Below are 23271 nucleotides of genomic sequence, written 5' to 3' on the forward strand. Positions count from 1 at the left end.
CTGCTGACAACACATGAACTCTGTGCCAGAGAACAGATCCTACAGCACACTTGGCCAATTTCTGGCTTGCAACTCCTTCTCTCTGAATTCTAGAAAGAATTACAAAATTGCATTCAAGTATAATTCCATATTAATGGTCAAAACATTTAAAACTTTGTGGGCCATTCTTTCCTACCACCCTTCCGAAAGAACTAGAAGTCTGACTCTACACATGTACACAGATTGAATATTATTCCACATGATTTTCAAGAACAAAGTGAGTAGAACAATATATATTTCTAGAACAGTACTTCCAGTTACTGAGAGCTGTACTTTAGTAAAAATATTATCAACTTACTTGTGGGAAGTTCTTTTCTTCATCATGCTGGCAGACACTCCTGCATGACCTACAATATAAATGATGTTTGAATTATTGAAAAATAAAGTGTGTATACAATGCCAAAAAAGCCATCTTACACAAAAGTCTTCCTTTTGAATGTCAAAATGTAAACAATCCAAACACTTGACTGATCAGTGAACTGCTACAATGGGAGAAGGCTCTGCAGAGAGTCACAGGCTACGTGCTCATAAAGCCGTGGTGTGTTGACCCTGGCTGGACACCAGGTGCCCACCAAAGCCACTCTACCACTCTCCCTTTTCAGCTGGATGGGGAGAGTAAGTATCGTGAAAGGCTTGTGGGTTGAGACAAGGACACGGTCACTCAACAACTACCATTACAGACAAAACACTTGACTTGGGGAAAACAAATTTAATTTATTACCAATCAATTCAGAGTAGGGTAATAGAAAATAAAACCGCATGTTAAAAACACCTTCCCTCATCCATTCCTTCTTCTCAGCTCAAGTTTACTCCCAATTTCTCCATCTCCTCCCCTCCAGCAGCACAGGGTGATGGGAAATAGGGGTTGTGGTCAGTTCATCACACGTTGTCTTTGCCACTCCTTCCTCCCAAGGCAAGGACGCCTCGTACTCTTCCCTGCTCCAGTGTGGGGTCCCCTCTTATGGGAGACAGTCCTCCATGAACTGCTCCAGCATGGGTCCCCAGTGGGGTCACAAGTCCTGCCCGTAAACCTGCTCCAGCCTGGGGTCCTCTGTCTCCATGGGGCCACAGGTCCTGCCAGAAGCCTACTCCAATGCAAGCTTCCCATGGGGTCACAGCCTTCTTTGGGCATCCACATGCTCCAGTGTGGGGTCCTCCACGTGCTGCAGGTGGGCACCTGCTTCACCATGGACCCCCACGGGCTGCAGGGTGACAACCTGCCTCACCATGGCCTTCCCCATGTGCTGCAGGGGAATCTCTGCTCCGGTGCCTAGAGCACCTCTTCCCCCTCCTTCTTCAATGACCTTGGTGTCTGCAGGGTTGTTTCTCTCACGTATTCTCACTCTTCTCTTCTGGCTGCAATTACTGTTGTGGAACAACTTTTTCCCCTTCTTAAATGTTATCACAGAGGCACTACCACCATCACTGGTTGGATCAGCCTTGGCCAAAAGTGGGTCCATCCTGGAGCCGACTGGCATCGGCAGTCAGACATGGGGGAAGCTTCTAGCAGCTTCTCAGAGAAGCTGCCCCTGTAGCTCCTCTGCTACCAAAACCTTGCCACTCAAACCCAAAACGCAAGCTCAGGGGTGAACATAAGGAGTGACTGACCATAACTATTAATAAGAAAGCTGAACTTAACACAACAGGGACCTGTATGGTCTTTGCTCTAGGAAAATGGTTGTAACAGTTCAGATGATCAATCAGCTACAACAGTTAAGTGAATAAAATGACTGTATAACTTTTCATCCTGGAGTTAATCAAAAGGGTGCAAATACACATCTTCCCGAGTTAGCCAGACCAGCACTGGGGAAGTATATATATCTCAGCATTAACAGAGCACATAAACAAACAATGAACAAAAAGAGCTTTGAGAAGAGCAAAGGCTTGAACCGGCTTCAACTCATATATTCCTTCCTTGCAACTAGGGACACCCAGTGCTGTGACAGTAAGCATGTTAGAGATCAGCAAACAGAATCACATGTGTACTGAGATGCAACTGTATACCGCAATTACTATATTCTGCTAAGTACTGGTGATTTTATGGTTATAAGATTTTGCTAAATCAAAAACCAGTGTAATGTCAAAAAACTTCTTTTAAAAAAAGGTGTTAAAACATTAAACCCTCCTTGTGTGCAATATGTAAGAGAACCTGGTCACAGAGCAGTGAACTCTTGACACTAACTGGCATCATGGCCACAACAGTCTGTGACATGACAAGGTAAATGTTATGTACTAACAGTTCAACAATACTGGGAATTCTGATTTAGCACTTCAGTCATGAATAAGAGCCTAAAAAGAGGTGACTTGCGCTGTGAGTAATGAAGGGTATTAAAAAGACTGTCTGCAGACAGGGCCCTTCCAGTTTACAGGGTGTAAAACATTGTGAGTACTAACAAAGGCTGGAAATAAACTAGCTGATAAATCTGAAAAAGAGGAATAGAGAAATCCTAAGTGGATAGAAGAACACTGCATTGATCCCAGTGGTATTTTGGGATGAATATGAAAAAAAGAAAGCTTCTAATAAGTTGGAGAGAGGAATGGAGAAAGCGGGCTTGTTCTGGTTGTTAGAAAGCTACTTGTGAGCAGTAGTGAAGAAGTCAGCAGAAGAGAGATGCAGAAAAAACAGTTACAAAAGATAACATGATGTATAAAAGGTGATGTGCACAGTCAGAAAAATCAAAGTTAGTTCTCAGAATGAAAACAGCAGCCTCAGATCATAGCCAATGCCCATGTGTAGGGATCATTTACTAAGGTCAAATCAAACAGACTGTTGAAGTGATGGCTGCTATGTATTCTGAGGATGATAAATGGCCAGATGTCTGGCTTGATCATGACTCTCCCAGTCTTCCTAACTGTACTGGTTTTGGCTGAGATAGTTAAATTTCTTCACAGTAGCTTGTATGGGACTATGTTTTGGATTTGTCCTGAAAACAGTGTTGATAACACACTGATGTTTTCATTACTGCTGAGCAGTGCTTACACAGAGTCAAGGACTTTTCTGCTTCTCACACCACCCCACCACCAAGAAGGCTGGGGGTGCACAAGAAGTTGGGATGGGATACAGTTGACCCCAACTGACCAAAGGGATATTCCATACCATATGATGCCATGTTCAGCAACAAAACAGGGGCGTGGGATGTGTGTGGTGTGTGTGCTGCTGCTGCCTGGGGACTGGCTGGGTATTGGCCAGTTGGTGGTAAGCAATTGTTTTCATTGGCATCACTTGTCTGTCTTGGGTTTTATTTTCTTCTCTTACTTCTTTTCTCCTTTTCTTACCATTTTTAAATTATTACCATCATCATCATAATATCTTTTTAATTCTTAAACTGTTTTTATCTCAACCCATAATGTGGTTTTTTTTTTCCTCATTTTTACCCTTCTAATTGTCCCCACATCCCTCCTGTGGGGGGGGCAATGGGAGCAGGTGGCTGTGTGGTACTTTGTTGCCAGCTGGGTTTAAACCACAACACTCATGATGATTATTCACATGATCCAGGAAAAAACGTATCTTTATAAAGTCGTTATTCCCATGATAAAAATCAACCAACCACCAGATGCATCCTCTCAAAAGAATTTTATCTTTTTAGGGTTAGTTAACTCATCTCCAAACTAAATTTTCAGCTAAACCAGGAGATACACCCCTAGAATGGTTGACCTGTTTCGGGAAAAGGAGCAAATGAGGTTGGCCTCACCATGGAGGAGGGCTCAAGGTTTAGTACTAAGGACCGGGGGTTCCCTTACAAACTCTGCACTGCAACTGGCAGACTTGCTGTGGGGCTGTGCTAGGCAGCTCCCTGACAGCTGTCAGGGAGGGATGGGGGTCAGGCAAGGGAGATGGTGGTGGGAGAATACTCAAGAACTACAAATCACCATGCTGAAATCTGTCATCTCAGACATGGTGGATAGACCTGAGCCTGTAGGTCAGGACAGTCTCCTGGGTGCTACAGCACAGAGAAGCCTGGTCCATCATGAGCCAGCCATGTGGGTTTTTATAGGGCTCAGGACAAAAGACAGTGAGGTGGCTCACACCATCAACAGGCCACTGTGATAGCCACTGTATAGTGTAATTGCTATATTACAACTGTCTTGCAGTTTCTGTATACTGCTCTGCTAAATCCGAATCCCATGTAATGTCAAATGTCTTCAATTGGTATCAAAATATTGAACACTCCTTGTCTGCAGTATCTAAAAGAACCTGGCCAGAGTGCTGGACTGACACATGTGTAACTGATGTCTTATATGTATGGACAAACATGCACAGAATTTCAACTATGGCCACTTAGACTAACGCCTAGAGAGAAATATTTGAGTTTCTCTATAGGTCTAAACAAATCAATTCTTTTAAATTTAATACTATGTGCATATTCCAAGCATAGCTGTGGAATACATATGTTGAAAATTTTCATCATAGCAGTAGTGTCACACAAGAGAGTCAAGTACTAAAAGTACCATTATTCTTTGAAGTCTTCATAAGTATTTTAACCTTTTCATTTTCGTATGAAAAATTCAAGAGGACATAAACAAAGTTACAGAAATGGCAGAATTAAAATAATACTACATCTTATATTTACAACACTCAAACTCTTATCAAATCCTCAGGAACCTGCATTTCCAGTTGTAGTGACATCTGAAATGTTTGGGTTTCAAAAATTAAGCCTCATACGCCAATTACTGCAGAAAAGACCCTATTTGGAATTTCTGACTGTTATAAGACCAAATAATTAAACTGCATGTTTATATGAACTATAAACTGGAAATCAAAAAATTATATTACAAAAAGCTTGATTGGAAACCCAACTTTGGGACTTGACTACAACACTAAACAAGCTTACTGATCATACTGTATATGAGGTGGCTGCGTTTTATGAATACATCATAGGAAACATGTTTTATGAAAAATATGGTGGTGCTTTATTAAAAAACAAAATTCTTACAGAAATATATCTGTTCTTATGAAGTAGAGGAACAGCATTATCAGAACATGAACACACACACTATATGTTTTATATTACTGGCTGATGAGGGAAAGTAAGATTTGGACTAAATTAGCTCAAGTAGTTAAAAACACTACAGAAATAACACCCACGTATTTTTACAGAATGGTTTGGTTTTCCATCCTCTGCTCAAGGACTCAGAACCTGTGCATAAGAAGGGAGGTACAAAGCATTAGTCTTCCAACATGAAGAACAGAAGGAAGATTTAATACAGAATCTGCAATAAACACAAAGGAGAAGCTGTGCAAGACCTCTGGGAATGGTTGTTTGCCCTGTTAACTACTTCTCACCTTGGGAACCTTGTATTTTTGATAGGATCCAACTTGTTCATTTATGTAGTGAGCTCTAAACCAAAGCCAAACGAGATGACTAAGCACTGCTCAGCTTCTTATGTCAGTCAGTACCTTAAGATAGCTCCCAGTTCAATACACAAAAATTATGGCATTTGGATGTTTAATAGAAATAGAACAAGCTTTCAAAAAGATACAATAGCAAGTATGTGAACATCTTAGGACAAGCTCACTTTCATACTGACTATAAGCCTACTTCGCAGAATTCACCTTTGTTTTTACACAGTCTGAATTCAGTAATGTCTTAAGGAGATGCAAACTCCTTTTAAAGACATCTCAGGTTACACAGTTTAATTGTGTAGCACTTCACTTGGCTAGACAGTTGCAGAAACTGTAGCAAGAGTTCAACCAACCATGAACATTTCTGTCCCCTACAGCTGCTCTAAATAAGGGGATGGAACAGCACAGAATTCTTACATTTAGCATATTCTAATAACAAGGTAAAAATCAGAATTATCTGATAAATCTGCCTGCCTGGATCTTTCTTGGTCCAGGAGAATTCCTTCAACAATAGTTCCTCCACTGCTACTGGAAAGCTGCAAGAAATCTGTGAGCTACTCATAGGGCCAAAGGTCAATAACATCCAGAGTCTGAAGTTGTATTGTAGTTGTATCTAACCTGGGGGGTGGGGGGTGGGGGGTGTGTGTGTGTGTGTGGAAAGGGTGATGCAGAAAGGGGGAAGTGTTCAAGATGTCAACAGTGACACTTTATTATTTATCACTTGGGATAGCATCTTGCTTACTGATAACAGGATATATTTAAATAGTATACCCATAATCCTTGGAATCTTTAGTGACGATTTTGAAATCAATTAAAGAACCCAATTTAAGTAGTTCAGGTACATTTAACAGTAAGACAGCTTGATTTAGCAGTTGCAGTGTTAAGCACACTCACATTCACCCTCCCCCATCACCCCCCCAAATTTCACTGCCTGATCCCCTTTCAGTCACCAAAAATGAAGGATAATGTCCAGGTAAAATGATAGTAACACACTGGAATTGTTTCAAATTGCTTTTTCTCCCACTTTTTATTTATCAAAAGCATCTAAAACAAAGTAACTGCTAAAACAATTACAGATATTATTTATAAAAAAATAGTAATAAACCCCCAAACAACTACAGTTTTTACACTTAGGAAACTAGTTCCACACTCTAAGACCGTACATATACTACATAATGCTGTAATCCTCAAAATTGCATCAATAAGATGTACACACTTCTATCTGTTTAACAGCAGCATGTGAAAGACCATTTCCCTAACAGAAGCTTACACTACAGTCCAGAGAGAGCACAAAAAGACAGTATGTTCCAACAGACACAACCACCCATAGTAAAAACACAAAAAGTATGCTGTCACACAGAGGAATAGCTATACATCCCAAAACACCTCTGTAACTATCAGCTATTCCTTGCAAAGTATTATCTGACCCATGCCAAGATAAAACATTTGTTTCAAGAAGCTAATGTGAGGTAGTCTTTGAATGGCTGCAAAAACTATTAATTTGAGGTGGGTAAAGCCCGTTATAACCAATTCACAGTTCCCAGTCAAGAGCAACAGAATTAAGCATTTAAGTGTCACGTGGTCTGTGTGTTTTCCAATGCTTGGTTAATTCTGCTTATAACAGATCCTTACAACAGATCCTTAAAGTTCAACAGCAAAACCAGAAGCCACGTTTCTGAATACTTCTACTTTCCTCTAGAAAAAGACAGGTAAAGAAAATAAGACACACTAAAAGAAACGTTCTTTAAGGATGTTAACTCCAAGGGAAGTATACATGTCATTTCAGCTGGGGCGTTAGGAAGAGAGAACAGGGAGAAGGAAGGGAGAAAGCTACTGCCAATGTCTTTATTAATTGTCAGTCACATCAGACAGCACCCTCCATTCAATCCCTGAAAATCAGACAGGCTCTTCAAAACACACCAAAAATATCTTACTTCTCTGAATATCCCCTGTGTTCACAACAATCAGCAAAAGCTGGATGCTTTTCAGTTCCCACAGAAGTGTGAGAACAGCAGTGATCCCGCAGGAGTTTTTTTGTATATTTCATAATTACTTTCAGGGACCTAAGAAATACTTTGACATACTTACTCACACCTAGTATTGGCCAACCTCAACTTAAAGGAGTTTCGGGAAGGAAGGGAGTACTTTGAAGTAGACCAGAAGTACAGAGATAAAATGAAATCTGACTCTGCCAAAAGATTTCACTGCAATCCTAAACAAGTCACATCTAGGACTGGGATCTCTTTTCTTAGTTCACAAAGACAGTACTGAAACAATTTACGCTTGCTTTTAAACGGGGAAAAAAACTACAGAAGCTTGTATATGATGTAATGTCTCCTTGTTCTTTCCTTCACTAAGGTATTATGTTTTCAAACTATCCAGTAAAGGATGACCATGATGCAGTTTGGTGGGATTCTGTACCTCTGGGAGATAACTGCTAGAAGGACTCCAGGGGACCATGCCTTTCACTTATACAGCATTAAATAGGGGATCCTTAGACTAAAAAAAGGCCAGAAATAAGTGTAAACACAAGGGTAATCACAATTTATTTTACAATCAGTTATACTAGATAAGTTAATTTAAAAAAAGATAATCTGTATTACCCTATATTGGAGACAGCCATACACTAATTAGAAAGATGGGCACACTGCCATGCATAGGAGCAGCTGGCTGATCTGTTCAAACTGTATCCTGGAAAGTGACTCTATACTTTGACAAACTCGTAAAGGCTGTAGACATGTACTCTACTGTTGTGAAAAAATAACAAGTCTAGCTTTTCTTTGTTTCTCCATCTTCAATCCCACCCTTTATTTTTCCGGATGGAACTATGAAGTATGTTTTCCACTAGAGATAGATTTCACAAGCCTAGATATTTTAATCAAATGTACCTCTTCCTTTACACCCATTTTACAACAAATAAAATCATTTCTTTTGTAGGCAGGCAAACCAGACAGATGAAAACTGGCTTTTTCAAAGAAGCCACCACACCTGTAATGTCACTGATCGATAAGTCTCTACAACAGGATCAAATCAAAGGCAGTTGCAAAAAGCTTCATTAATGCATTAAATTTGGCCCTATATGAATACATGACACAACCACTAGTTTATCTATACCTCCAGAGAGTTTTCTGTAGGCCATACATGACCCAAGTCTCCTAGAATCCCACGATTTTATGATTTTACATGATTAACAGATCAAATATAAAGTTAGTAAACTATTTCCATGCCTTCACCTTATCTTTTAATCAACAGGAAGAATGAATAATAGAAAGACTACACTAATGCTATATTATCTACTCCCAGATGATAGCAATTTTATAGGCAAGGCTTTTAAAAACTTGTTTTCGACTTAAATTATCTAGCTGTTCTGAAACACCATGTGTTCATGTAATTTCTCAGAAGTAGCAACCATCTTTAAAAAAGGAAGGCAATAAATGTTAAAATAAGATCTTTGCATCAATAATGCTGGTAAAGCACAGCAAATCTCATCCAAATGTTACCTGATAATGTACAAGACTTATTACAGATGTTCTAGCAAATCACAGATTCACCTCATTCACCTCTCTCCTCTTCCCCACCTCCTCAGCTCACAGAATTGACCTTCAATGGTCACCAAGTCCAACCCTGCTGCTGGGGGAAGGGACTTTTCACTAGATCAGGTTGTTCAAAGTCCCATCAAACCTGACCTCAAACACTTTCAGGGACAGGGCATCCACAACTTCTCTGGTCAACCTGTTCCAGTGTCTCACCAGCTTCATTGTATAAAAGTCTGTCCTTATACTCAACCTACATCTACTCTCTTTCTGTTTAAAATCATTACCCCTTGTCTTGTCACTACAGGCCTTGGTAAAAAGCCTCTGTGCTAGTTTTGGCTGGGATAGTGTTGATTTTCTTTGCAGTAGTTAGTATGGGACTATGTTTTGGATTTGTGCTGAGAAGTGTTGATAACACAGGGATGTTTTAGTTACTGCTGATTAGTGCATACACAGCATCAAGGCCTCTTCTGCTCCTCATACTGCCCCAGCAGCAAGTAGGTTGGAGGTGCACAAAAGACTGGGGATGGGGACACAGCTGACCCCAACTGGCCCAAGGGACATTCCATACCACAGGACATCATGCTTAGCATATAAGGAAGTGGGGAGATGTTCAGAGTGATGGCATTTGTCTTCCCAAGTAACTGTTACATGTGATAGAGCCCTGTGTTCCTGGAGTTGGCTGAACCCAACTGCTGACGGGAAGGAGTGAGCAAATTCCTTGTTTTACTTTGCTTGCATGCGTGGCTTTTGCTTTACTTACTAAACTGTCTCTATCTCAACCCATGAGTTTTCTCACTTTTACTCTTCTGCTTCCCTCCCCCATCCCACCAGGGAGGGGACTGAGCAAGTGGTTGTGTGGTGCTTAGTTGCCAGCTGGGGTTAAATCACAACAGCCTCTCTCCATCTTTCTTATAAGTCCCCTTTATAAACTGAAAGGCTGCATTAATGCCTACCCAGACCCTCCTCTTCTCCAGGACAAATCATCCCAACTCTCTCAGTCTGTCTTCATAAGGGAGGTGCTCCAGCCCTCAGATCATCTTCACGGCCCTCCTCTGGACTCCGTTCAGCAGATCCATGTCCTTCTTATGTTGGGGGCCCCAGAGCTGCACACAGTACTCCAGGTGGAGTCTCATGACAGCAGAGCAGGGGAGAAGAATCACCTCCCTCGACCTGCTGGCCACACTTCTTTTTATGCAGCCCAGGATACAACCAGCCAAATACTGGGTTATGAGTGCACATTGCTGGCTCATGTCCTATTGTTCATCCACCAGTACCCCCAAGTCCTTCTCTGCAGGGCTGCTCTCCATCCATTCATCTCCTGTCTGTACTGATATTGGTGATTGCCCCAAGTCAGGTGAAGGACCCTGCACTTGGCCTTGTTGAACTTCATGTGATTCACATGGGCCCACTTGTCAAGCCCGCCAAGGTCCCTTTAGATGACAGACATCCTTTTCCTCTAGTGAATCAACTGCACCTCTCAGCTGGGTCTCAACATGCATACTTGCTGAGGGTGCACTCAATCCCACTGTCTATGTCACTGATGCAGTTACTAAGCACACACCTGCAAGTGACACCACTGGTTACTGTTTTCCAGTTGGATATTGAGCTTTTGACTGTAACTCATTAGATGCAGCCATCCAGCCAATCCATCAAACCTGTATCTCTCCGATTATGTAGATAACAAATGTCATACTTACACCCACTGTTATTGTTGTTACTAATTGTTTAAAGTAACTTTCAAGTTTAGTAATCACTTAACTAGGGTAAATTCTTAACATTCCCAAATAACAAAAAAAATCAACTTAAAACCAAACCCAACCTAAAACATCACCATGACCATTTTAAAAGGCTGTAAAAGGTCACAAGGATCACTGACACATAGTTAATCCTAATGCACAGAACACTGTCACAACTGCAGGACTAAAAAGGTTTATTTGCTAGGAAAAAATAACAACATAAAACTGAAGAAGAGAATCTCTCCACCTGTTTGTAACCACATTCTCTTTCTAAAAAGAAGAGGGAGAGTTGCCGCCTAATCCACTCTGACACTTAACCTGGTTGCACTTTTGATAGCTTTCTCTCCTAGAGACACTTTTTAAAAAAGAAAAAAGCCCCGAACAACTAACTTGCTATAATCTCAACTTGTATCACATTGCAAGGCCTCTCTTCCAGCCATCAAAATCGTCATTTTATACTCTGATGAACTCAATTACTCATTTGCTGTTCTTTTCAAAGGAATAATTTGACCACTATCAGAGAAAATATTGCTGTGATAAACAAATATTCTGTCTTGTTCAGTAGTAGTTTTCCCATGCCCAGTTTTCATTGCAGAGTGGGCTATGTAGTCTCCTAATGACAGCTGCCTGTTGTACTCTTTCGTAATGCATATCCATGATCAAGAAATAAACAGCTGATAATTTCATATCCCCCTCCTTTGCTTCTCCCCACTCCCATTCTACACCCCTCCCCTCAAGCAGTGAAAGGTTATCTAGTGTCAGCCCATCAAATCAGAAGGAGCAACAACAGCAAGGTCAGAACCTATCTTCCTCAAGAATATAATAGCCAGAGGCTGAAAACCAACAACACCCAAGCCTAGGCCACAACTACGCCACAAGTTGAGGCAGACCAAATGTGTATGACTCCCGGTTGTATTTCAATGACAGTGATTCTACATAAATCAAATGAATGTGATTTAAGGACTTCTCAGTTATGATCAAAAAACTTCACAAAAAAAGAGATAAAGACAAATTGTAACTGTTATACAGTGATACTAAAAAGCAAAAAGGGCACCTAAATAAATCTGTGGGTCAATTTGAACAACAATTTGGTATGGTGCCAGTTATAGGACAAACTATAACGAACAAATACTAGAAAACGTGACTCTTCAAAATAAGTCTATGAATTATCTTTTTTTTTTTTTTAAAAAAAAAAAAAGAGACAAAAGACCAATAGGAAGCAAAGTTTTCTTCTCAACGTATTTAAGTAAAATGTCCTAGCGTAACTTTTTTGGCTATTAGAAAAAAAAATCCAGCCACAGAATCACCCTCATAACATTTCAAATCTGTGCTGTAGTTTTTGTTGTTTATTGCATGTCACACTGAAGCCGTCAGATAGAACTTTTCTAACAGTTGCTTTAAACACCTAGTGTCTGAATTTCCATGCCCAGTTAATGCTTAGAAGTCAACAAAACTGAAATCAAATACCAGGTCAAAGCCTACTAGACCTTATTCTCTTACCAATACAATTCTATTTCACTCCCACTAGTATTCTGCTAGTGTCAAGAAGGATGACTCATCAGTTGATGGAATGAAAATTCACTGAACCAAGTGTTTAAGACTTTGCACTGGATCTCTCCTTTGAAACCATTTATTAAAAAGATTTGTTGAAGTTACCTTCAAAAATCAGTAGATATTTCAAATGAGTGACAGCAAATTAACATTAATGTAAGCTAATCACAGGTAAACAGTTGTGAAAGTTTCAAAGGGTTTCAGAGAAATTTTCCAGTATCAGTTACTTCAGTTCTCAATGAAATGGATGAGTATTTGAAAGCACCAGAATGGACTATTGCTTAGATATTTCAAAGTTAACTGAACTTTCCCAATTATACATGACAGCTGCTTAATTTCTTGAGTCTTTTAGAAAAGCACCAATTCACAATGGTTGGTGATATGCTGCACAATGGGTCTACAAAGTCTTTCCCTGCACAGGTCACGGACTACTGACTTTTGTTTTTGTGTAAGTTCAATTAAAAAGCAAATAATTGAACAGAAGAATGAACATTCATCTGTAACCTTTTCATTCTCAAACTGCTGGTCTGTAGAACTCCCAACCTGCAAATAATAATTTGTAGTCCCTGTCCCACACTAGCTGAGGCAGAATGCACAGCTGAAGCAGAGTCTAGCTTAATTTATACAGGACCAAGTATCAATCTATAGAACAATTCTCACTGGTCACTTGATGCTTTTTTTGCGTCATTGCTAATATTCCTTACTACAGAGTGCACAAGACTGACTGAGATTAATAAGTCTTTCAAGCTGCAAAACTTTGAATAATCCTAACTAGTCATAAGAGGATGAACGCTTCATCATATTTTGCATTTCTCTGAATAAAAAATTGCTTTAAAATACTTTGACTAACCTATTTTAGACAGCATACACAATAGCAACAGTATTAGCACTTTTGTAGTGTTTTCAAGAGATTCCTTCACAATTACTGGCTGATCAGCTTCCATAAAACCATGAAGTTTTACTCCAAATTATTCATATGTTGAATAAATTTCTGTTTATGTTCCAGCACTTCTGAGATGAACAAGAGCAATTCTTCCCTTAATACGTCAACGTAATCCTACAATACTGATTTTGTTGCTTTTTAGAATTTTACGTAACCTACAGTTCTAATAAAACTTCAGTATTATAGACTGTATTAAACACTTCTTATATATACACATCTGTACAACTAATTTAATGTATGCCTTTTCAATTCATCAGCTTCTGTAACAAAAGTAAATATTCTTTTAAGACAGGAATAATAACATGTTCATAAAACCATTAATATATATATAAAAAACCCTTACAAAGTAAGAACACTTTTTACCTGCTAAAACCAAAGAAAATCACCCAGAAATACCCCTCACCTGCATCAGCTCTGGACCGCTGACCTGGTGATTTTCCAAATGGGGTCTTCATTCATCTGTGTTTAAGTGAGCAGCAAAGCTGCTGGACTAGGGTGAAAATCCAGTTCTTCCCAACACCCAGAATATCTTCTCACTCTTGGAATAAGACAGCTACTTATTATCCACCATTCAATCATGAATTATTCCTTCCTCAAATGTAGAAGATGCACTTTCAGTTACAGTACTCTGAAAAACAGAACAGGTAAAGTGTAAGTAGTTTGATTTGAGACTTGGTTAAGATAAAAATATTTTGTTTCACTTTAATGGTTGTTTCCATACTCAACAGGAAGCTCCTTCATATTCTGTTACTCTGAAAACATTCAGCAAACAGAGGGCAAAGAGACAAGATCTTACACAGCAAAACAAACATTAGGGCTGCTACTCTTCCCTCACATTCACAGGCAAGTTCCGTATCACAGGCAACTACACATGGAAAGGAAAGCTTCTTAAAAACCACTGATCTTAGTACAGGGAAGAGTGAGTACTGTCTTAGAAGAAACTATACTGCCTTCTGTGACGGTCCAATGAAACCACAGCTAATGTCTCAAACATCCAACAAAGAACTTTGGTAAAGGAGATGGTATCCATGGAAACACCAGGGCTGTGCAGGTAAGGGCAGGAAGACACAAGCGAGAGGAGGAGGTCCTGTGGAGGTGGGACCACACTTTTCTGAAGGTGAACTTCCCTGTCTTGAGCAACTGCATGAGGAGCCAATAGAGAAGCCCTTTTCACAATGCATGTGCTAAGAAAGGTCATACCTGCAGGGAGGGGGGAGTAATCCCCAACAACCCCCAAGCCCACCTATCCATTTCCAGAAGATTTTGAAGGTACAAACTATGCATGTACCAAAGCAAGGAGAATTTGAGAAGCACAGACTGCACATGATGCCTAATCAGCCAAATAAGTCCAAGTGCCTACCCAGAGGAGGAGCAAGGAATTAAAAAAGGATGTGAGCCAAAGCCCTGGCCAGCTCCCCAGCTGGACCCCTAAGCTGGTTGGACCAACGCTGGAACCAGGACTGGGGAAATCTTTCTTTCTCCCCCTCTGCTTCTCTTGCGGTCTTTTTCTCCCCTTTTTCTCTCATTCTCTATCCCTGTATCCCTGCGTATAAGGCAAGGCTTGTCAGGGCATATCTGCTGCTTGTCAGCGTACGTTGTAAGTTTTGTGGTTTGTCGGTGTATGTTACGAGGTTTACCGCTTGTTGCAGAGGGTTGCAAGGCTTACTGACAATGTTTCATGCCAACATCTGTTGTGAGCAAATAAAAATTGAGTTTTGTGAATTGAAGAATCCCTGGTGTTGTTTCACCTTAATCCTGATCTGGGAATTGGCGAATCTGAGTTGTCATCCAAGCAATTGAGACATGACCTCTTCACTAAAGCACAAATCAACTATTTCCTTTTATTAGAAACAAAACACTGTCACACCCACGTAGCAGCAAAACTTTGTTTCATAAAAGTTAAATGTTGAAAAAAATGCAGCACAAAAGGTATGAAAAACACTGATGCCACTGCAATGACTGCTCAAGCCACCAATTTGTTAAGTCATCAGTTCACAGAAGATCTGCAGAATTTTTTGGGAATTCTCAAAACCTGAACTTACGAGATTTCTAAAACATTTAGTCACCACATTCCTCTAGATGAGGGAGGTAAGTGGCAACTTTACTCTTCAGGATTTAATTACAGAAACTTGTGATCATCTGAAAATTTGAAGAAGTACAAGTTAACTTATTTCAGACTGACATTTTTGGACAGGAAACATTTATCCAGACTAATCCATTACGTCAGTGCTGCACACAGTTAAGACAAGTGAGATCAGATCATCCTTTTGGCCTCATTTCCTTCAGAAATGTCATTGCTGCAATCACCTTCTCTGTAATCTGTTAATAAGCGCTGGTCTTCCCTCTTTTACTTCAGTTTTGGAACCTGCTGTCAATTTTCATGCAAGGGTTAAAAACAGAGGAATGCCCCTAACTAGTGTCCCATCTGAGGGAAAGAAGCACCTTAGGCTCCTGCCTTACTGAATAAGGGAACATACAAGGACAGGCCTTAAGGTATGGTTAAAACTGTTAGCAGAAAAATGCATTTACATCTAACAAGCTTGTCAATTCTTCCATGAATCATACCCATTAACTTCTAGGAACATTAAAGCAACACAGAAGAATAGACCTAGGAAAAAACAGCAATAGGAGACAAGCATTCCGTAATTTGCAGTTTTTAGAAAGATCAGTACTATGTTTGGAAGGCTAACTTAAGACATTTGCAATCAAGAATTTCTAAGAAGTTGTGAAATTAAAGTTAAAAATTAATTTACAGGAACTTAATATTTTTTCTACGTTTCACCTCTTCCTGAAATCTACCAGTGTATACACAACAATGCTGAACAATACCAGGGCAATAATAGCCAACTTTTAAAAAACACTTGAAGATACAATAGGAAATATTGGGCTTTATAACCAGCCAGCAATTACACCTCCCAGTGGGATAGGCAGGAGAATTGGGAAAAAAGTAAAACTGACAGGTTGAGATAAGAACAGTTTAAAACTAAAATAGAATAAAACAGAGTAACAACAACAATAATTGTAATGAAAAGGGACATAATAAAAGAGATAATAAAACCCAAGAAAAGAGAAGTGATGCACAATGCAATTGCTCACCACTCACTGACCAATGCCTGAGCAGCAATTTGCCCCTCCTGGCCAACTGGCCCAGTTTCTATACATGATGTGCTATGGTATGGACTATTCCTTTAGTTAGTTCAAGTCATCTGTCCTGGCCGTGCTCCCTCCCAGCTTCTTGTGTACCTCCTCACTGGCAGAGCATTTGAAACTGAAAACTCCTTAAGGTAAGTGCTGCTTAGCAACAACTAAACCATCAGTGTGTTATCAACATTATTCTCATGCTAAATCCAAAACACAGCACTGTATCAGCTAGGAAGAAAATTATCACAGCTGAAACAAGGACAGAAAACAATTAGCTTAACTACTTTACTAGAACACAGCATAAGGATTGTTTTTTCTACTAAACTCAAAAATATTTTACTACGGGTTAAAACACATTAGTACAGAAGCATCACTGATTATGAAACAAACTCTGAATTCAGAGCACTGCTGTGATATACTACCATATTCAGTCTCACAGGCACTGCATAAGCATACAAGAGAGATCCACTTTTTTCCCCCAGGAGAGCTATTACTTGAGAATAAACTGTAATCTAGTATTATATTATTCTACTAAAAAAAATCCCAAACCAACCAAACAAAAAGCACCCAACCCCCTCAAACATAAACCAAACAACCCCCCCAACCCACAAACTGTGAAAATCGTTCAGATTTAGAAACTAACATACTTTTTCAGCAAGCCACTGACCTGTTATTTAAGAAGCTGTAAATATTTCCTAACACCTGTATGTATTATATACTTCTCCCCCCCCAAGATTTCCAATTCATGGCAAAAATATAAAGCACTACATAGATATTTTAATTTCACTGGTTGTTAAGTAGTTATGTTTACAAAAATAACTAAAACACCAGAAAAGTTATGGGTTTCTACCAGTGAACTTTTTTTTTTATGGTATGTCGCCAATCATTACTATGCCCCAAATTTGAAGTCATACCTCTAAAAAGGAAAATTACTTCCTAATCCTTTTAAAATCACAATTCATTTGCTAGCACTTAATGAAGTGTTTCCCTGTGCTCTCTGAACCTAAGGACACAAGGCTACTGAAATAAAAACCTGATTCAACAGTTTAAATTGATTTTCTAGAAACTAAGCCAGTAACTGTTACTAATTCAAAACCTCAGAGATTTTTTGCTGAAAGCAAATGAAACTTGAGTTTTCTTAAAATTAGCATTCTGAATTCAATTTGCATTTCAGTTGTACACTGACAGTTCTCAAGATATTAATAAGGAGGGATAAAACCTTATTTTTTGAAAATAAATGTATATACTTTAAAAAGTCTTGATTTTTAAAGCATATGTAACTAAGTCTCACCTAATTAATTAAAAATAAACCAAACCCCATAAAACAAATAACCAAGCACTTAATGCCCTCATACAAATATCTTAAACTTTTAATATGGAAAATCATTATGAAAATTAACTCACAAAAGGCAAAATCTTTTATTACAAAGTTTTATTACAAGTCTGTAAGAATGTCATGTTCCACATAAAAGTAAAAAACACAAAACCAAAACATGCTTCTGATCTACTCAGTAGGTAAGCTATACTGTTAAGGAAGAGTAGAAGGTCCTTGTTTGGATGCATCTAAGATGACTTATGAAACAATTGACTTTTTAGGGTAATTCTGTTGATAGCAGCAGATATGGGAAAAACACCAGAAGTACTTTTATTGGATCCAAACTGACATATCCAAAACAAGTTATACTAGCCTTCACAGACTGCCAGTAACTTTCAGAAGAGAGCTGCCACTGCCTACCTGTTAGGCACCAGTTTCCCTAAAGCACAGGTCACCAGCAGCATGCAGCTGCGTGTTAAAGACAAGCATTCTCTTAACTGCAACTGCTCACCAGCCCAGGTGTTTTGATCCTTTGTTTTTACAACCCTTCCTAGATCACAGCACACTTACTTAAAAAAAGAAGAGGGAATTAGATGACTGCTTTGTCTCACCATGCTCTAATTATTGTACAGTGTTTCACAGAAGGTTAAATGTTAGACTAAGAACTCAAGCCCTACGAGTTGTCAATCATATCAGTTTTAGTAAGAATAGTACAATCATACTATCAGGGTAGGGAGGAAGATTTTAAGACAAATAAAGCTGTGATAAGAAAATTACTATTTTTGCAGTAAAGGCAAAAGGAGGAAAAACCAGCATTTACATAAGACTGCAACTTTCACTGTGAACCAGCTTAACCTCCTCTATAAACTTGGTTAGAAACATTAATATGTTTTTATATGAGCTTTGAACTCCATGAAAATAAATGTAACCACCTAAAATAATTCTCTGGCTTAACTTTCAGTTAACATTCATGCTTGTTTTTCTACCAAATTACACGCATTTCACTGCAGCACAGAGCACGATGTTGTCTACTGCATTCTAGTGAAAGCTTCATGACTCTACTATCCATGGAAGAGGGACATCAGTAGCACAAAAACATAGTTGCGATAATTAATGCTAACGTCACCAAAACCACAAAGGTAAGTGCTTCACTCCTAAATAGTATATCTATCTTTTACCATCATGAACACAGAAGGAAACAGTACCAGAACAGCTCTGACACCAGCTGGTGGACTCCCAACATTTGTACTTTAGTATCTACATCACTTCTCATGCATGCAACTCCCATGCTGGAAGTTTGCACTTGTTCAGTGGAGGACGCGTGCATCACAACGCATTACAAGACCATTCTGTGGAAGGAGTCATTCTGAAATAAAATGCATCAGCTGAAGAGATTCCTTGGTAAGCAGTATTTTGATTTCTGTAAATCAGCTCAGAATTGCTGGTACATCTTTCAGTTAAAGTAGTACCATGCTTTCAGCACTAACAAGTTGGATGAAACATGTATGTTTAGACTCCCTAATTCTTACCATATGAACAGAGAGAACCATCCTATGCAAGTGTTCAGCATCCCCTTCCCAAAGGCAATCTTAATGTTAAAATAGCTGCTAAATAATAGGGACAATAAAAAAATATATGCCCAGTTTTAGTTTGTGTTACCTTTTTTTTTCCCATCCCTAAAAAAGCCCAGACACTTCCCTGTGGTTTAAGAATTCAGCCCTCAAATTCCAAATTTGTTTTGAAGTATCCCACACAACCAGCATATTGGTTATTAGCTTTTTTTAACCTATCACTAGGATTTCGTGTGGGTAGTAACATCTGATGTTCGAGAAGGAAGAACATAAAAGTGATTTACAGCTGACAACCATGAAGAGCAATGTTTCAACTACGGATTTATGAGCTGAAAGACACCACATCAAGTACTACTATCCTTCCCCTACTGATAGCCTTTGCAGTTTTTCCTCTACTGATAGATGTATTATTTGTCTACAGTTGTAGAGAAACAAGCATCACTGGCATGTAGCTGTTGTGTGCATATACACAAACATACACACACAAATGCAAATGTATTTGGTTGGACAGGGCTTTGAGCAACCTGATGTGGTGAAGGATGTCCCTGCCCATGGCAGGGGTGTTGGACTAGATGATCTTTAAAGGTTCCTTCCAATACAAACCACTCTGTGATTCTATGGTAGATATAAAAACATATACAAAATTTTAAGTTATCTTCACACTACAACGCTACAGTGATGCAACTGCAGATTATTCAGCAGAAGATTGAAAGAATCTGAAATCTGTGCAAACTATCTCTTGTTGGTAGGGTGTCTATTCAAGTGACTTTTGTTGACAATGGGACTGCAAATACTGTACAGTTTCTGCTAAAGAGAAAGCAGTGCATGTGTACACTCAAATTCGAGGGATCAGACTGATACTTTATGATGATTCTGGAATGGAATAAAAATGTTTTTAACCTTTCAGCGAACTCCTGTATTTTAACTTTGTGCTAGCAATACATAATGCAAGAGAGAGCACACTGCAGTTAATATTCATAAATAATTATTTATAAAAACATTTTAGCACAAATAAATGGACAGACGAGTTACCATAAGATAGAGCAAAAAAGGGTTTGCTGATAAGTTCTGAAGAACTTCATATTACAGCATAAAACCAGGGAAGTTGACATAATTGAGGAATCCTAAAAAAATCTGAAAACACTATACTAGAAGAACACGTATCAACAGCAATATTATTTTGAAGAATTGTCCCAATGGTTCAGAATTAGATAGGTAGCTTTACAAAGGCTACTCTCTTCCAGAAGTTGTCTATCTCAGTCAACAGTTGTGGTGGCTTAGTCCCTGACGGGACCATGCGGCCGCTGCCCCTCCTCCACAAAGGGAGTGAAATACAAAGCCCCAGGGCTGAGATAAGGAGAGGTTTAATACAACAGTGCAAAAGCGACAAAACAAACAACAACAGTAACAGTAATAACAATGAACAGAGCAAGATATCTACCGGTACAGCAGTGAGAGAGATCGCACAACACACACGTTCCCCGAATCTCCCGCGCTCCCACGCTTGGGCGCCAGGAGGTGACGTCAGCATGGTATTGAATAACCTGGCTAGAGCTTCCCCCCACTGCTGGGGAAACTTAACCCTATCCTGGCTAAACCAGGACAACAGTTTAACAAGTTTTGTCTAAGCCATCTTTTAGCACATGTCCTTACCATGGGTCTACTAAAGTTGGAAACAGTATTTCAGGTAAAATATGGATTTAAAAAATTTTTTTTTAATCAACTTCATTAAATTAAAGCATTAGTATAGTTTTACAAGATGTCCTGGTTTCGGCTGAGAGAGAATTAATTTTTTTCCTAGTAGCTGGTACAGTGGTCTGTGAGAATACTGTAGATAACACACTGATGGTTTAGTTGTTGCTAAGCAGCACTTATCCTAAGTTAAGGATTTATCAGTTTCCCACGCTCTGCCAGTGAGCAGGTGCACAGAAGCCATGAGGGAGCATGGCCAGGACAGATGACTTGAACTAGCCAAATGGATATTCCATACTGTAGAACGTCATGCTCAGTATGAAACTGGGCCAGTTGGGCAGAAGGGGTGAATTGCTGTTCAGGCACTGGTCAGTGAGTGGTGAGCAACTGCACTGTGCATCACTTCTCTTTTCTTGGGTTTTATTATCTCTTTTATTATGTCCCTTTTCATTACAATTGTTGTTGTTGTTACTTTGTTTTATTCTATTTTAGTTTTAAACTGTTCCTATCTCAACCTGTCAGTTTTTCCTTTTTTCCCCGTTTCTCCTGCCTATCCCACTGGGAGGGCGGAGGAGTGAGTGAGCAATCAGCTGCTTAATTGCTGTATGGGGTTAAACCATGACCCAAGAACCCATGCATATCGTAACTCCCAAAGACTGCATTCAAAATTCTTACACAGAAAAAAATATAAAAGGAAAGAACAGCCAGAGAGACAAATCTGAAAGTGTAATTTCCAGTGTTTCCTATTCAGGCTTTTTTCCTCTTGAATTAGCAAAATGTAGCTGTTACTGAGACAACAGTATAGTTCGGTCATTTCCACTGCATTTTCCTCATGACATCATTAAAGCAGTCTGTCTCACTTAATCCAATTTAGAATTTAAGAACTCTTATTTTTGCAACAGATGTAATTTGAAGTAAACTCTGACAGTGCATGAATCAGTCACTTCATAAAGGCAGCGGTAAGAACTTCATTAGAGTCAATATTATACAACAGTATTTTAAACAAACTTGGTTATCTTTTTTAATTTCAGGGACTTAATGATCACCCTCCCAGCATCCGAGTATCATCTTGCAAGACTAATTTTCAGAAACTTCCACACCACAGTTCTAAATTGTAATAAAAGCGCCAGTAAAAAAAAGCAGGAGAGCACAGGTTTCTCAGCCCCTATGTCAGAATGCACCCCTTTCTAATTTTTTTAAAAAACTGTTACAGGTTAAATGCTAAAAAGGTGTTATTTCCTCCAAAAGTTTATAAATAATTTTTAGCCTTGTCTGCATTACTGTTATGCTTACATAATTAGTTATTGTGGGAGATGCAAGGTACAAAAGTTAAGTGTGTTCTTGTCTGCATTAAAGCACCGATCCATCAATAGCCTGGAACACACAAAAAGACCCACAAGTAGGATTTTTCACTTTCTACGAAAAACACCAAACAGAAAACCAAAACCCAGCGTAATTGCACTGGACACTACCACTCTAGACAACTGCTCTAAATTACAGGAAGAACACACTAGACTGTTTGGACATATTTTGCTGGCATCTGTGCTCCTTGACAAGCCCTGGATCACTGGGAGAGAAATCAATTTCAGGAATTTAATTCTAAGCACCCTACAATGAAGTGTAGGGTGTTCATCTTACACATTCACAGAAGTATACACTGTATTCCTAAAATAAATAAAGTCCATAGATGAAAAACACCCTTAAAATGTGAGATTTCCCAAATGTTCTCCAGTCCAAGACAACAATCAATGGATCTGACTAGTGCCACATCAATGAAATTAATCATTAAAACTTAGCTGTTTAGAAATTAAGCACTGAAGAAGGCAAAGTCTCTCCAGGTAGCAAGAACGACTTTCCTGAAAATTTGGGTATCTAGAATTGAACTCCTACTTCTTACAGATATATACCAAGGTGGCACTTTCTAAAGTGCATCTAAGTGTTACTGCAATCAGAGTATTATTTCAGACTTTCTGGTCAACAGCAAATTATGGCAATGTCATCTCATTCTCACCTGACTGGCTTGCTATTTTATGCTAGTCCTCGGTATATAGTTAAACCCCGTATCTGACATGAATGTGGGATTTCGGCCCCCAAAAGTGACAGCCTCCACAAGTGGCATACCACAAACATAGTTCCCAGGGATTCCCCATGAAATGCACTGCATTTTCACATATCAAAGATTTTACTCAGTGGGCCATAAGTGGAAGCTGAGAGTACATAGTAAACTCTCCAAGATAAACTGCCTGGAAATGACTCAACTAGCAGGTCAGCTGTTAGCCTGGCAGAGCCTAATAGCTGTCTGACAAATAGCTATCTGACCACCTGTACAGTGAAAGCACAGAAGTACCTCAGATATGTTTCAAATTACCTTATTTTTCTTTCCAATTGAGATTAAAGCTATTA

The 23271-nt window shown here is 39.2% G+C and overlaps 1 protein-coding gene across 5 annotated transcripts in view; it reads right to left on the reverse strand.

Annotated features, from left to right (window-relative positions):
- SPIN1 (spindlin 1) overlaps window positions 1–23271 on the reverse strand; it is a 67930-nt gene that overhangs the window by 12983 nt on the left and 31676 nt on the right. For 4 of the 5 annotated variants that reach the window (XM_074811786.1, XM_074811789.1, XM_074811787.1 and 1 more), the window contains 2 exons: window positions 13553–13777; window positions 338–386 (listed from right to left, as the gene is read on the reverse strand). In XM_074811786.1, the coding sequence (XP_074667887.1) occupies window positions 338–386; window positions 13553–13604 (101 nt within the window). In that variant the 5' untranslated portion in view covers window positions 13605–13777. Of the gene's footprint in view, window positions 1–337; window positions 387–5125; window positions 5178–13552; window positions 13778–23271 lie in introns of all 5 variants that reach the window. The other variant, XM_074811790.1, reaches the window with a different exon arrangement.

This window comes from Strix aluco, chromosome Z (assembly GCF_031877795.1).
Source record: "Strix aluco isolate bStrAlu1 chromosome Z, bStrAlu1.hap1, whole genome shotgun sequence".
Lineage (NCBI taxonomy): Eukaryota > Metazoa > Chordata > Aves > Strigiformes > Strigidae > Strix > Strix aluco.